The sequence below is a fragment of the Diuraphis noxia genome, unplaced genomic scaffold (genome assembly GCF_037042655.1).
Source record: "Diuraphis noxia isolate RWA-SAM2 unplaced genomic scaffold, SU_Dnox_SAM2 contig0002, whole genome shotgun sequence".
Classification (NCBI taxonomy): domain Eukaryota; kingdom Metazoa; phylum Arthropoda; class Insecta; order Hemiptera; family Aphididae; genus Diuraphis; species Diuraphis noxia.
The window spans coordinates 68800696-68816286 of record NW_028301712.1 but is presented as its reverse complement, the minus strand read 5'-3'; the positions used below and the strand labels follow the sequence as shown (position 1 = coordinate 68816286).

General features: G+C 28.9%; 2 protein-coding genes across 4 annotated transcripts; both read left to right on the top strand.

The window, feature by feature from the left end:
- Nucleotides 1–875: 875 nt before the first annotated feature.
- Pcmt (Protein-L-isoaspartate (D-aspartate) O-methyltransferase) lies at nucleotides 876–5185 on the top strand. Of its 3 annotated transcripts, XM_015522697.2 has the most exons (7): nucleotides 878–1086; nucleotides 1168–1295; nucleotides 1346–1491; nucleotides 2060–2196; nucleotides 2508–2733; nucleotides 2799–2884; nucleotides 4621–5185. In XM_015522697.2, exons 3-7 carry the CDS (start codon nucleotides 1437–1439, stop codon nucleotides 4801–4803), a joined length of 687 nt encoding a protein of 228 aa, XP_015378183.1. In that variant the 5' UTR covers nucleotides 878–1086; nucleotides 1168–1295; nucleotides 1346–1436; the 3' UTR covers nucleotides 4804–5185. The 3 variants fall into 3 exon arrangements, with proteins under 3 accessions (XP_089075817.1, XP_015378194.1, XP_015378183.1); XM_089219691.1 differs by lacking the exon at nucleotides 1168–1295 and having other exon boundaries at nucleotides 876–1018; XM_015522708.2 differs by having other exon boundaries at nucleotides 877–1295; nucleotides 1346–1499.
- A 7308-nt stretch (nucleotides 5186–12493) lies between these two features.
- Nucleotides 12494–14259, top strand: LOC107172590 (uncharacterized). Its single transcript, XM_015522884.2, has 2 exons — nucleotides 12494–12651; nucleotides 13667–14259. Exons 1-2 carry the CDS (start codon nucleotides 12640–12642, stop codon nucleotides 14021–14023), a joined length of 369 nt encoding a protein of 122 aa, XP_015378370.2. The 5' UTR covers nucleotides 12494–12639; the 3' UTR covers nucleotides 14024–14259.
- The last annotated feature ends 1332 nt before the right edge of the window (nucleotides 14260–15591 follow it).

Below are 15591 nucleotides of genomic sequence, written 5' to 3'. Positions count from 1 at the left end.
AAATCCTTTTTTGTAGTGCCATTTTTCCTCTTTCGATTTATTGTTTTTTGTAAGAGGAACAGTTTCAAAATTGGATGCAGAAACGAATGCATGTATTGGTGCAATTAAAAAAATAATATAATAATGTGTATCTTTAAAAGTCGATCGATAAACTATGAGATCCTCTTTTCCATTTTGACATAAGAAAATGTATTTTTAATAAATTGGGAATTTTTGGTCATAAATATTAAATTTGGATCAGTTTTATTCAAAGTTAAGCAAGTTTTGGCCAAGTATACTAAGTATATGACTAAAAAAAACAGTAAAATAAGGTAATAATTAATAATATAAATTATTATATTATTAAGAAATGTGTATACTGGTATACTCTAAATGTTATAATTATTAATTATTTAATAATTATTCTAATCAATTCAATATTATTATTATGAAATATCTTATCAAAATATACTGATCATAAATAATACGTGATAACTTAAACTCTGTGGATAAAATAATTTGGCTCCACACAATTTTTCCGCCACCGGAATTGAGGCATTAGTTGGCACGTAATTTAATAGCTTTCCAATCTATTAATCTAATACCAGCATCTGCATCCTTTATCGCTGTTTATGTGCATGACTATTGCAAGGACTATTGCTATATACTGTAGTATATTAACAGTCATACAGAATAAAATTCTATATATTATTTTCTATTTTGTGGTATGGCTTATTTAGCCTTATTTGTAAATACTAAATAGTAAAATACTAAAATGAGTAAAATGTCGTCTGGGATTATTGTTTTTGGTGCCAACATTTTAGTGATAGGCCATATTGGCACTGGAAGCGCTAGTATCCAGTGAGTAAAAACATTTATTTGATAAGAAACTTTTCCGCCGTAATGTACCGTGGCCCGTGGGTCGTGGGATTGTATTGTACGAATCGTCGCTCAACCATTCTATCTTAAACAAGCACATAGGTATCGGTGTTTCAGAATCTCAGATCTCTATGATTTATAAATTCAAAATTGTCAATTCGTGAGTCGTGACATCATGTTAAAAACTTAAATACTTATCTATGACTTTAATGTAACTATTGTAACTATGTAAGGATTCCTACTCTAGTACTCTACATCTACTAATTCTAGTATAATTAATAATAATTAATAATATTAATGTTACGTTAGACATTAGTGCATACTGCATTAGATATTAGCACACATAGCGCTGTGTTGCATCAAACATAACAATTTATAATCAACAATCCTTATTTATCATGCATTGTGCATAGGAAAAATAAATCTATGTCTCATTAGTAAGTAAACGGCCCAAAAAGTTACACCATATCTTATAACTATTTTACAGTTTTACAGACTAAAACGTAATACACACAGACACTGAACACTCTGATACTAGCATCTGGAACTAGGAATATTAAAATACAAAAGAGTTCCAAATGGCGTGGAGATCTCATGGTAGAAATAATGTTGAACTTGTACAAAACTTACGAGGTAAATAGGTAGTTATCATAAATTATAATATTATTACTTATTGATGGTTCCAGTAATTTTAATTCAATTTAGCATACCAACAAAATTGCCTTGATTTATTTTTAATTATTTTATGTATTTTGTACATATATTATCATTCATCATTTAAAGTATACATACTCTTAATACATAGAACATAATACTTATATGTATTTTGAATTTTTAAATTTAAAAAAAATTGAACTATAATTTCTTAAATTTATGACCAGTCTCATCTTAGAATTTAAACGAATCAATTAACAGGGTATTATAGTTATAACAGTTCTTGGTTGAAATACTGGTATTATTGATTGGATTAAATAACTATAGAGTTTTTTAAAATATTTTAAAAACTTAATTAGTTACCCTACTTTATTCTATTTAAAATAATATTACACAAAGCTCTAGATAAAAACACGCCACAATGCTCCCATCTATTATCAGTTCATATGGACATTTATATACCCTCATTCTAGATAGAGTTTTAGTATTGCATATTATTCACTTACCTACAAATATTAATTATGTCTTAACATTTTCATTTTTTCAGCTAACAATATTATTAAAAGTGATAAAGTAGAAAAAATAATGAAAGCTGTTGATAGGGGAAATTATGTGTCAACATCACCATATTTAGATCAACCACAAAGTATCGGCTATGGAGTTACAATCAGTGCACCTCATATGGTATTATATAAGACATAATATAATGTGTATTTAAATTAAATGTTAAATAACTCTGAAAGAATATTGAAATTTTTCATATCACTTTCAACAATCCCCTCAATAAAGGTCAAGCAAGCTATCCATATATTTATTTTAGTATTAAAAGAAACGGAATTTATCGATGCAAGAACATCTTATGATGTATAAAATATATTAATATATAGTATATTATTCTACATTATATAAACTTATAGTTGTAGAAGTAATTTAAAATAATATGTTAAATGTTGTGTATATCTATTTAAGTAACTTGATATATTGTATAATTTTAGCATGCATACGCTTTGGAACTTTTGAAAGATCAATTAGTAGAAGGGGAACGAGCCTTAGATATTGGTTCTGGATCTGGATATTTAACTGCTTGTATGGCTACAATGTTAGGAGAAAATGGTAAAGCTGTTGGCATTGATCATATTCCTGAACTTGTTGAAAAATCTTTAGAAAATGTTAAAAAAGATAATCCAGAACTATTGAATTCCCAGAGAGTGATATTAGAAAGTAAAATATCAGAATGCATTTAATTTAGTTTTTATGAATTTAATAAAAGTATATTAATGTTACAGCTGGAGATGGACGACTAGGATTAGAAAAATATGCGCCATATAATGCAATACATGTTGGAGCTGCTGCTGAAAAAATTCCGCAACCGGTAAATATTCCAATAACAAATAACAATCATAACTAATGAGTATTAACAACTGCTATTATCTATTTGTTGAAAACTGTTGTAATTGTAAAATAAACACACCCTAAAATATTAGATTTCTGATTGCAATTACTGTTTGGTACCAGTGTTTGTGCTTCTCCTTTTATTTTTTTTGAAACTTATAAAAGTATAACAGGTATTTTCATATTTTAGTTTTTGAGTCTATAAATGTACATCTTTTTTTTTTGATATACACTTAAAAGACAAGTAATTATTAACTACTATTTTACTTATAATATAAATTGGTAAGGTTACTCTTTTATGATTATAATTACACTTTTTGCGCCTAAAATAATGTTTGTAACAAATTATATTGATGTATAAACATTTTTTATATTTATTATGACTCCAATATTTTAATTGCATTCCTCTTGGGGCGTGATAATAATTATTGATACAACTGTAAAAAGTAGACTCTGGGACTCGTATTATGGAATTACCATACTTTACATTTATTAACTCCGGCTTAGTGATTAATTAACAATATTAAGATGATGTAATATCCGCATTTGTTATCTCCATCTTACAAGTGGGTATCATAACAAATTTTACATTCAGTAGATCACATTTAGCTCCGTTAGTTAAAAAATTGAATGGATTCACCTCTTTTAAAATTTACAGATAAGAGTATTATTTAGACGACATCATGAGCTTTTTACCATATTTTAATTTTGAAGCGAGTTACAAATATTTTAAAATTGTGAATATTTTGTGCATCTTAAAATACTTATAACGTGATCTGCTGAGCTTAAAATTTTCTATGTTACCCACTTGTAAGATGGAGATAACACAGATATAATATCTTCTTAATCATAATAATATAAGAAAGAATATTATATAAGATCATAGATTTAAGTTCTGATTAGAGGTGAGCTTTAAATCCAAGTATCTGAATTATCTGAATTTTCCAGATATCCTAATCCGGGTTTGAATTAAATTTTTAACCAGATTATTTGCTTATTATGTGACTTAAGACTTACAATTATTTTTAATGTATGGTACCTAAAACAAATTATTGTAATATATAATTATAATTAATGTATTATAATGAAAATTTAACAATAAATTAATACTTTAGTTTCATAATATCATTGATACTTAAAATGCATTTGAAATTAAAAAAGTAATAAATAATAATATTTTCCATACTTCTATTAAAACCTACTATTGTTCAATTATTAATAATTACCTTATTATTCTTACTTCTGTATACACATCATGTGTAATATGCTTCATGAAACACAGGCAGACAAAACTTAATGTTTATTATTTATTATCTGTTTACTTTAGTAATACTAATATTGTTGGATATTTTATTTGTACTAGTTGTAAATATCTTGTTGTTTAATTGTAGAGGTATCATAGTATTCCTACTAAAAGCTTATTAAAAATAGTAAACTTTCTTTGGGTGCCACTAGGAAACACTGCTTAAAAAATGCCCCATAGTTGAAAAGTTTGGGAATCTGTGGCCTACAACATCCTTCTAATGATATATCTATTATTATTAATTAGTTTTTTTGTCATTTTTAAATTTTACTTTTTTAATGAATTACTGTGTGTCAATATAGTTTACTCATACCATGCTGAAAGCTAATATATTTATAAAATGTTCATGTTTTAACTAAGAAGAAGATTTAAATATATTATTTTATTCTTAATTATGTGTTGTATTTCATTAGTTAATTGATCAATTAAAACCTGGTGGGCGTCTTGTATTACCAATCGGGCCACATAATGGAGACCAAGTGTTGGAAGTGATTGATAAAAAATTAGATGGTTCAGTATCCAGGAAAAAGCTGATGGATGTAATCTACGTTCCTCTAACAGACGCAGCATCTCAAAGAAGTAAATGGCACCACTGACCAATAACCATATATAATTTATTTTGTGTAATAAAAATGTATTGCTTAAATAGCTCTGAATAATCAATAAGATATCTCTAGTTTTATAAGACATGTATCTGGACAGAATATCACTGTAAATGTCTTTCTAAATGTGTTATTTTTATTCTTAAATATTGATATTGTATTTGACATTGTTATTAAATTATATTTATGGATTCAATTATTCAGACATTGATTATCAAATTATTTTTTTTAGAAAATATTTGAAATTATAATACCTAGACTGTTTTAAAACAGTATTGCCTATTATTTTCTATTAGATTTTAGTAATTTATTTTATATATTTGATTTGTTTTCTAATTATCACTAATAATTAATAAATGTCATAACCATGAACAAAGATCTCAGTTATTGTTGGTTACATTCTATTATTTTTTGTTTTTAATGTATTCAATGCCTTACTCAGTTATTTTAAAATCTTCTAAAGTACAACATTTTTAATTCATCAATGATTTTTAATTTACTTAAAAATCAGAGCTTAAATTAATAAATTATTTATTGTTCTTATGTTTATGGTGTTTAAATGTTATAAAATTGTGTTTACATTATTGTACTTTCGAGTATTAATTTAAAGTAAACATTGTATTTTCTATTCAATTGTTACAATAGCTTAATTTAGGTATATAATGTGTATTTTATACTATTTAACTACATTAGTTAATTCTTGTAATAGAAAGAAAATGTTTAAAAACTATATTTGAAGTAGGAATTCCTAATATGTGAGAATGGAATGTAAAAGGGTTCATCTTCGATTTTATGCATAAATTAATATGTGTTATTATGAGTCATACATACAGGCTTGGACAGTATCTAAGATACAATTGTTTCTTGTATCTCAATCCTTATACATGAAATATTGAGTATCTTGTATTGCAATACGTTAATGCGATAAAATTCTGCTTTTTACTCTAAAAATAAATAATAAATATCCTCACCCACGTGTTCCAACCAACAGTTCTCTTCCACACAGTTTCATAGGCTAATTACCCTTGCTGTCGATGCCTCAACCCCCCCCCCCCCACAAAAAAAAAAATAATAATAAATATAATATACAACTTTACTAGTCACAGGTGATTTTCTCTAGGCTATTGGAAATTATTTTTCAATCTGTTACCGATAAATCATAATATGGTATTGGATATTATAATATATTGGTGGATTGTACATTGAATTGAATCTTGTTTTATTATTAATATATTACATGGTTATTGGTTAGTCATTTTTAAAAAAGTCTGTGACTAATTTTATTCAATGGTATCGATTAACGAGTATCTCAATACTGCTTTTTGAGTATCTTGCTCAACTCTGTTTATTTTTTTATTATTCTTTATAAGTGTGGTCTTAATGAAGGTTTTAAAATGCATGTTAAGTGTGTTTTAATGTTATTTGTTGTTCATATTTTACGTCACTACTAATAAATTTCAATTTTAGTAATGTAACGAAATCCCGTACAGTAAGCACATTCTTGGTACTTCAGATGTCAGTTATATTAACTTTAGTTTCATATGTGTACGCCTCGCCGGATGCTAATGCAGTAAAACTTGACTGCAACAGCGTTACCGAGGCGCTAATGGATTTTGCTCTGTCGCCGACCACCCGACAGCGGTACACACGTAGCCACGAATCGGACGAACCGACGCGGAGCCAACTGAAGTGACTCAACCGGGTGTCGACGTTTGGGGGGGATTTAACCACCACGCGCGTATCCGAGTATTAGTATTAAAGGAGCCTGGGTTGATAGTACCGTGGGACTTGGAATGCCCAACGATACCGCACTCCACGACCCTCAGACAACACCAATCTCCGGACACACGCTTAATCAAGTCCGTTCTCCGGACGAGATTATCGGTTAGGTTGAGGATCCGCACAATCAAACCTCCACCGTTGGAAGCGACCGTACGGACCACCTTGTACGAATTCCGGCAGTGGTTAAGTGACTGTATCCGGGATCACGACCACGGAGTATTCCCGTCCAAGCGAGACAGCACATGACCCTCGCGAGTCACCTCCAAACTCTTGAACCTCCGAATACGGCCACACATTAAAGCCAACACCACAGCAGCTCCGGCCACAGGACTAGCGATTAGGACCTGGTGCCAGTGACCCTTAGTCTGTCGAGAATCAGGTCCGTACCGTTCGTGTCTCTCGAAAGCGCTATCTGTCGCGATTGCGATGCTTTCGTATTCACTGACATCGAACCGTGAGAGGTCGCGCTTCTCGCGAGTCTGTACCTTTAGACCAAGTTTAAAATATCACAAAATCATTATAGTCATACGATTTATAAATTTTTTCAGATAAGCTTTTTTTATACCACTGATACCTAACCTAACCTGACCTATAACAGTAAAATATTTAAAAAACATTGTCACAATTCTCTTCACGTACGCGCTTAAATAACAATACACATTAAGGATTAATTTGGACTCTCGTTGTGTGTGAATCACATTATATTATTTTAAGATTTAACAAATTCAATGTAAATACCAAACAAATTACTAGTAAAATTTGTTTTTAATAATTAATAATGTATAATGTGTACATACCACAGGCCCGTACACAAGAGGGTATTAAGGGTTCACTCCAACCCCTGGAATTTCAGGAAAATAATAAGATATGTTTTTATAGAGTAAAATCGGTAAAATGTATAATCGACATCCCCCACCAAAAAAAAAAATATATAATAATAATAAAAATATTATATACTACACTTACACTAACGTTTTCGCGTTCACGTTTGGAATTCAGTATATATTATTATGTTATATAATATGAATAGATATAAAGTTTATCCGAAAAATTAGTGATGTAGAAAGAATTTTATAGATTTGCTAGAGGGAGGTTGGATCAATTTTTTTCTTGGTCAAAAAGCTGAAAAATACAAAAAGTTTTTTATACATTTTTTTTTTTTTACAGTGATTTAAACTGTCAAGTACACATTGAAGGTTAATATTTCGATAAGATTATATGAATATTGAAACAAAAATGAAAAAATTACAATGAAATTTTCCTCTAATGATTTTAGTTAGGTACCTATTTAATTGTGATTTAAGAAATATTAATCACCGATGCTAATAATATAATTTTATTAATATAATATTAATATATATTGAATACTGACGTATATTATTATATTCTATGCACGATAATTAATAATAATTTCTAAATATTAAAATATCGATAAGGTATGATTTTTATGGTATTTTAATAAGTAGGTACATCGAATGCGATTAACGTTATTACAGAACGTTATATTTTAAATTTATTTAATTTTCAACAGGTCTATTATAGTAATGTCAGTAATAAGGCACATTGGAAATCTAATTTAACGCTATATAGCCTATACCTAGTTTCAGTATTTTTTAAATTATTGTTTTACTAAGTGGAGAACATCTCAACATCCTCAACTATTGTTAATCATAGAATTAAGAATTTTAGATTTTTCACTTATATTTTGGAAATTATTATATTAGGAATGTACCTATACATCCATATTATGGATGATGTGGGACATCGGCCATACTGCCATAGGCCTCAACAATCTTGTGCTATGGTTGCAGTCGTATCATTCGCATCAAGTTCTCTATAATAAAATTATTGCTATTAGTTATTATATTGTGTGTATATTTTTAAGTAGCGACTACTTTAATATAACATATGTGGTCTTTATTCTATTAGAATCACAACATTAAATATACACGAAATATGTGTCTACTACCTACGCTATAATTCAGACTTTCAGACTTTGTTTCGTGAGAAATAGATAGACAATTCAAAAGTATTCCGAAATAATATATTAAAATAGATATGTAGGTACAATTTTGAATTTCATCTGTAAATGTTATTTACTTATTTAATTGAATGGGATCAATTCCATCTTAGGTATATACTCCCTCAGTCCCTTCAATTGAAAATAAATTATCTAATTTTAAATTTTAGAGGTTCAGTTAATGCATAATAAATTGAACAAGTTGAGTTTGTAGAGTAATCCTGTAACTATAATTAGTAATATTACTATTAATTAGGTTAATATTATTACCGTTATAAATGTAAAATAAATATTAAACATAATGTTTCAAAATTAAAAAAAATAGTAAATACTAAATACTAAATGAATAATAATTAATATTGAAGGACAGATTAACTAAACAGTTGGTAACAACAGAAATATCTGTTCAGAGTGTGCACGGGTGTGTGGATAAATTAAAGATACGTTGTCACTATGTAAGCAGGGTTATTGGATTCAGTTTTCCCTCGTTCAAATACTGTAATATTGGATAAATAGTAAAAATAATATTTTTATTATTTTTAAGTATAAGGGACATGTTAATTTCCATTCTTTCAATATATCTTTTATTTTATAGTTTAGTTTTTAGTAGGACATAATTAGTAGTACAAATTATTTTACTAAATCAGAGTTATTATAATACTGATTACTGATTAGGTAGGTACAAATGTAAAGTAATTTTAAAACAATTCAATAATTTTGTATTTTCTAGCACGTGTAAATGGCGATAAAACAGTATTCAGTATTGATTCCCTTCAAATGACACGTCGCAAATACGAAGATCGCATATTTCTGGTTGAATAATTATTATTGTACACGTATTAATTAAATAATATAGCATTTATATTATTATTAATTCATTATTGTGTTTAAAAATTGTTGATGTTACAATAAACTTGTTATTACTATTATTATTATAAAAATCACAGCTGTTATAGGTAAACTTAAAATAAAGGAAATTTCTCAGTACGTGGCAGCTCGTTTGAAATCTAGAAATGTCGGACGGTTTTTAGGAGAACTAGGAGAAGTTGTGGCCAACAAGGAGATGTCGTGGCTGACCAAGAAAAGCCGTGGCTGACTAGGAGATGCTGCAGCTGACAAAGAGATTCTGTGGCCAACAAAGGGATGCTGTGGCCAACTAAGAAACGCCGTGGCTGACTAGGGGATGCTGCGCTAATAAACAGAAGCTGTGGCTAACAAGGAGATGACGCGGTGGATAACGAGATGCTGCGGACACAGACCAAGAGAATCCGCGGAGGACCAATCAATACCTTGACATTACCCTCTACTAATATAATTATAATTTATATTTTTATATTATTTATAACTGGTTTCAATAAATAGATTTTTATACAATAGTTGATACATGAAAACATATTATAATTATACCTATTACCTATACATTTTAACTCACTTCATTTTATTGATAAAAGCAAAATATAAATGTAGTACGTACCTATATATAATATACTCTTTTTATAAATAATCTATTTTTTTTAAAGATTTGAACGATTAAACGATTAATTAATATAAAACTCGTGAGTTTACCCATAAATAATACTTATACAGCGAAGGCCATAGATACATCAGTATAGTCCTTTTTTAATGTGACCAATATTGGCGAAAAATTTCCAGCTTATAAGCAATAAATCCATTTTCTCAGTAATGTGTGCTGATCGTCAAACAATTATATGAATACCAAATATATTATGTAATAGTTTATAACGAATTAATATCATGACTTATGACCAAAATTTCAAAAAAATTTTTCGGTTTACATTTTATAATTTAAAAACATAAAATTAATGGAATTTCACTATATAATAATGATAGTAGACTTAGTCCTAAATAGACAAGGCGGGTGCTAAATTTTAACTAAGAGTTTCTAGAGATTCTTTATCAATTTGGTGTGACAAAACAGTTGAAAACACGTTCATATTAAACAGAGCTGGTAAATACTTATGTGGATGTCGGCATGTTGCTCTGCTGTACTTACAGTAGATTACAAGTGGATTATTGTAATGGATGGTATTAAATTTGAATTAAATAATATAATATCGTTGTATACGAAAAACGATTCTGAGTGGAGACGGTTTGTCATTTTACGATATTTTATACTATATTAATTATATTGTTATAATTAAAAAAAAAAATGTAAGTACCTATAAAATAAATTTCAAATTAATCAAATCTGATTCATTATGTATCCAACTCACTCAATCATTCGTGGTATTTACAATACACTATAAAGTATACAGTCAATATAAATCATTGATGACATTAACTGATTAGCTATTGCAATTAGAATATAAAGTATACTCTAGAAATTTCAAATACTCACAAATAATATTTTTGATTATTTAACATGTAATTTCATCCAAATTTGAACTTAATATAATTTTTTTTTTAAACTGTGTTTGTATGGTTATTAGATTTTTCTTGTTGCAGAGTTCACTCACTACTTATGTGAAACATTGTTTTAAATTTTCAATCCTTAGCTATAAAAGTTAAAGGTATTATAAATTTTTAACAACAAATAATTTATCAATTTTCAATTACATAAATGTTGTCAAAGTTTTAACTAAAACGTACCTATATGTATTTTTATTATTTTCTAATTGATATTATATCAACTTATGGGGAACCATTTATTAAAATTTTTAGCTTTTTTGACCCAACGAATAAAATTGTATTGACATTTAGAGAATACAAAACTTAAAATGTCTATAAATAACTTATAAAAATTTGAAATATTTTGAAAATGCTATCAAGTATAGGAATTTATAAAATGAACATAATACGATGTAAATTTAAAATTTCTATAGTTATTTGTTTGAAATCAAAATAATGCTTTAGTCTTAGTTGGAAATATTAAGCTGGCAATTAATTTTATAAATCTACTATAAATTGAAAAATCCATATTTTTTTTAAAATTATTCATATCGATAATACTATATAATGGTCGGATCAACCGTAGTGGCAGACCAGTCGAAGGCGGACGAGAGAGGTTCTAATGGAAAACCATGTATCAAAATCAATAACTTGTTAATATTTATATTAACAAGTATAACAACGCAATAATTTCAAAATAAAAAATTCTTTAAACAATTCAAATAATAATTTACACAAAATGCTTTATTATGGACCAATTATACAGTGGTCTGATTCAATTTAAATTTAAATAGAAAATTTGTGTATAAAATGATATTCAACATTAAACTAAGAAGCACCTGTTTGTTTCTATTAATTTTTTTGAATCGTATCGATGCAAAGTGCATTATATTAAATTTTTTGGGTAAGATATTAATTTTTTCATGAGCGTTTAATTTTTTTTGTATAATATATAAAAATAATAATCTTTTTGCGATCTGATGATTTATCATTAGTCTCGCATGTCTCCGTATAGGCCGCAGCTGTTATAGTTTTCGACAACCGAATGAAATCCAGCACTGAGGTCAACTATAATAGGTATTATGATCAAGGCCTGTAGACAATTTATGTCATACGTTGATATTATAATAATAGTATTGTCATAAAATGCATAATTCATTAAAATAATGAATAACATTTTTCAATAATATTCGCATTGCCACATATAAATGACGATGTATAGATTGAAGAGTGTAGGGTCATCCATATATAGAGATACAAAACCCTCTTCGTCGTCAAGGATATTTATGAGTTATGGTGAATACTGAATATTAGAATTAAGTATATACTGAAAGGGTGGTGATTATAGAACAGAATAAAAAAAAACAATTTATTGTGCTGTTGTATAAAAACATTATAATAATTCAATTGTTATTTTATTTGGCATCAAAACTGATGTGTGGTAACTAGGACGTAGGAATATTGTACTCTGAATGACAATTGGGCGTTACATGGTCGAATGTTACTATATAAAACGACCGATGGACTTAGGTCAATCAGTTCGTCATTCGATTATAGTGGACATACGAGCCTCTTAAGTCATATTTTCAAACAAGCAACAAACAACAAACACAATCAAAATGCAATTCCAAGTAAGTGATACTTTACATGTATTCGTTAGGTAGATTCGAATAAGTCATAAGATACATAGGTACCTAGCTATTCGAAGTATAAAATTTGAATGTTAATATAAAATCAATATTTTTAAGCACAGTGTACAATTGTTATAATAGTTTAATTTAGCTTAGGCATATAATATGCATTATATTATAGAATTAAATTATATTACTTATCATTTTTATGTTTAACTTGTTGTGGTAGAATAACAATATTTTTATAAGAAACTCTGAGTAGGAATTTTAGATAACGCGAGAGTGCAGGTAAAAAGGTTCAATATTCGATGCACTTTCATGCATAAATTAATATGTGAATGAGTTTTACAGGCACGGTTAGGCAGTATCTTAGATACAGTTGTGTATCGCTATACATTTTTATTCAAAGTATCAAATAGGTATTACATTAAATAATTTTATCGAAAGATACTCGATACATTAATGTGATAAAATTCTACATTTTACAATAAAAATTAATAATACATATATAAGTATAAGTAATATTAATAACATTAGTAATTAATATGTTATAATTACAGGTGTAGCCTGATGATATTATTTTTGGGTTCAATTAGAAAATATCAAATTTTAAGTAGAAAATATTGTAACTTGAGATACAAACCTAAATAGACATTTTTGATCTACTAAATAATAAATTGAACAATCTGTTTTTATCGATTTTAAATCATTATATCGTAATAATGTAATTGCGATGCACAAATTTCTTGCTAAAAGTGTTTTATTAACACAATCACTCTTCAACCTATTGTACTCTCAAATACACCTTTGAAAAACTTCTTAGAAGCATCATGCATCTATATTGTTTGTATCTATCTCGTATATCTATTCGTCTGGACCTTAGATCATTTACTAGTATATGATCTAAGGTCTGGACGAAACACTTATCATTTCTCTTATAATGATTTAATTTACGTACTTACGTATTTGAAAACTTGTTCTAATCGCAACTACCTAATTTATCGTGTTTTTACAGGTATCTTTCGTCCTGCTCGCCGTCGCCATGTGCTTCGTATCTACCTACGCCGCCGAACAGTCTGCAAAACAATCGTCCCAATCGGCCGCTCCCGCCGCCGCTGGAGACCGCAATAAGCGTGGCCTGTACGCTTCGCCCTACTTGGCCGCCCCATACGCCGCATCACCATACGTGGCCTCACCGTTCGTGGCGTCACCATACGTCGCTCCGCGATACGCAGCATCACCGTATGTCGCTTCCCCGTACGCCGCCGCGCCGTACGTTGCTTCTCATCACCCGTACGGCGCCGTATCGTCTTACGCTACTTACCCATACGTCGCCAAGACTTTCGCTTCACCATACGCTTATTATCCATGAGAGATGATATAACAGAAGCAGCACCCTGTACGAGTATATTATATACCAATACTGGCCAGAGTTACCACGGCACGAATGTCTATTTCATATATTATACATCTTTGCGTCAACTATAAAAATCTACCTAAAACACTTAACACTGTAATGACCGTGGTTCTATATTTATTAATTATATTATAGTTAATGTGAATGTTCATAAAATTTCAACGAATAAAATAAAATATTATTAGAGGTAATACATTTATTATTATTACTTTACATAAACCAATTTTTTATTCCAAACTTTTGGAATATCCTCTTTTTGGACAGCATTCTTTAAACGGTCGTAACATCATGGTCGATAGTAAATCGATGGTGCAGACTGCAGATGTGAATGCCAGTGGTGTACGTATAACGCAACTTCATAGTCAAAGTAGTTTACTATATAGTAGACATTAGTAGAAAAATATTACTGCAGGCAGGTATATAGTAAAAACTATACCCGGGTTATAAAAAAGTCGTTTTACCTAAACGATATAAGTATACCTACGTAATACGTTGCATCCTAGCTATAGAATATTACATTGTTACATAAGCCCGCAGAGGCGTATATAAATGATTTTTCCACATATAATTGGATGGTCACCACGTTTCTGTTTGATTTTTATAACTGATCAAGTGATGACTAATATAACGAACAATCGAAAATCGTTAACTGTTAGAAACCCGAATTATGATTATGTAGTACACCTTTGTGTTGTATTGTGCAGTGGGTTACATTAGGACCAAATAGACCGCGTGAAAGAGAGCTATATAGCTTATTTACCTATTGCAAACGTATCACAATCACGGACAATGTTATTGATATTGTTATCACTTTTGTTAGCAAGGTCACACTACAGTATATTAAGTAACAACTTTGCATATAAATCATCTGATTAAACCACAGGAAGACTATAAAGAACCGTAACAGGTCGAGTCATTCCAATTTCGGGCATACAGCGCCACAGTGGTCTAAACGCGTGTGGCATGTGATGCAATAGACATTTCCAAGACAATATAATACGGACCGAATGATGAACGAGACTCGTGTATGTTTTTTTTTACATGCTCCAATATTTGAGAGCCTATAAAAGTACTTAAACTGCACCTATTACCGCTTTGCTAAAAATGTCCATTGTTTTATTGCGTTCATTTCATCGTGAGGTTTTTCAAAATGCATTAAGTCCTCAGTATATGTGTAAGTATTTAATATTTATTACACATATTTGTACTATATACCTATTTATTTTGAATATATTATATCAGATTAATTTATTTTGATATTCGTAATAGATTATAATATTATATATTCATAGGCAAAGCAAAGTCCATGGCCTAAATTTGTGGTTTTCTACGACCAATTTAGGAACAATTAGGGGCATCTCATAACAATCAAAAATGTTTTTAAAACGACACAATATTGTTAAGAATTAGTTTATATTTTGAACTGTTCTTAGGAAACAAATCTTGATAGTATGTCGTATGTGTCACCTATTGTATAATAATATTAACGGCTTGTTTTTAATTATAAATATTGTTTTTTATAA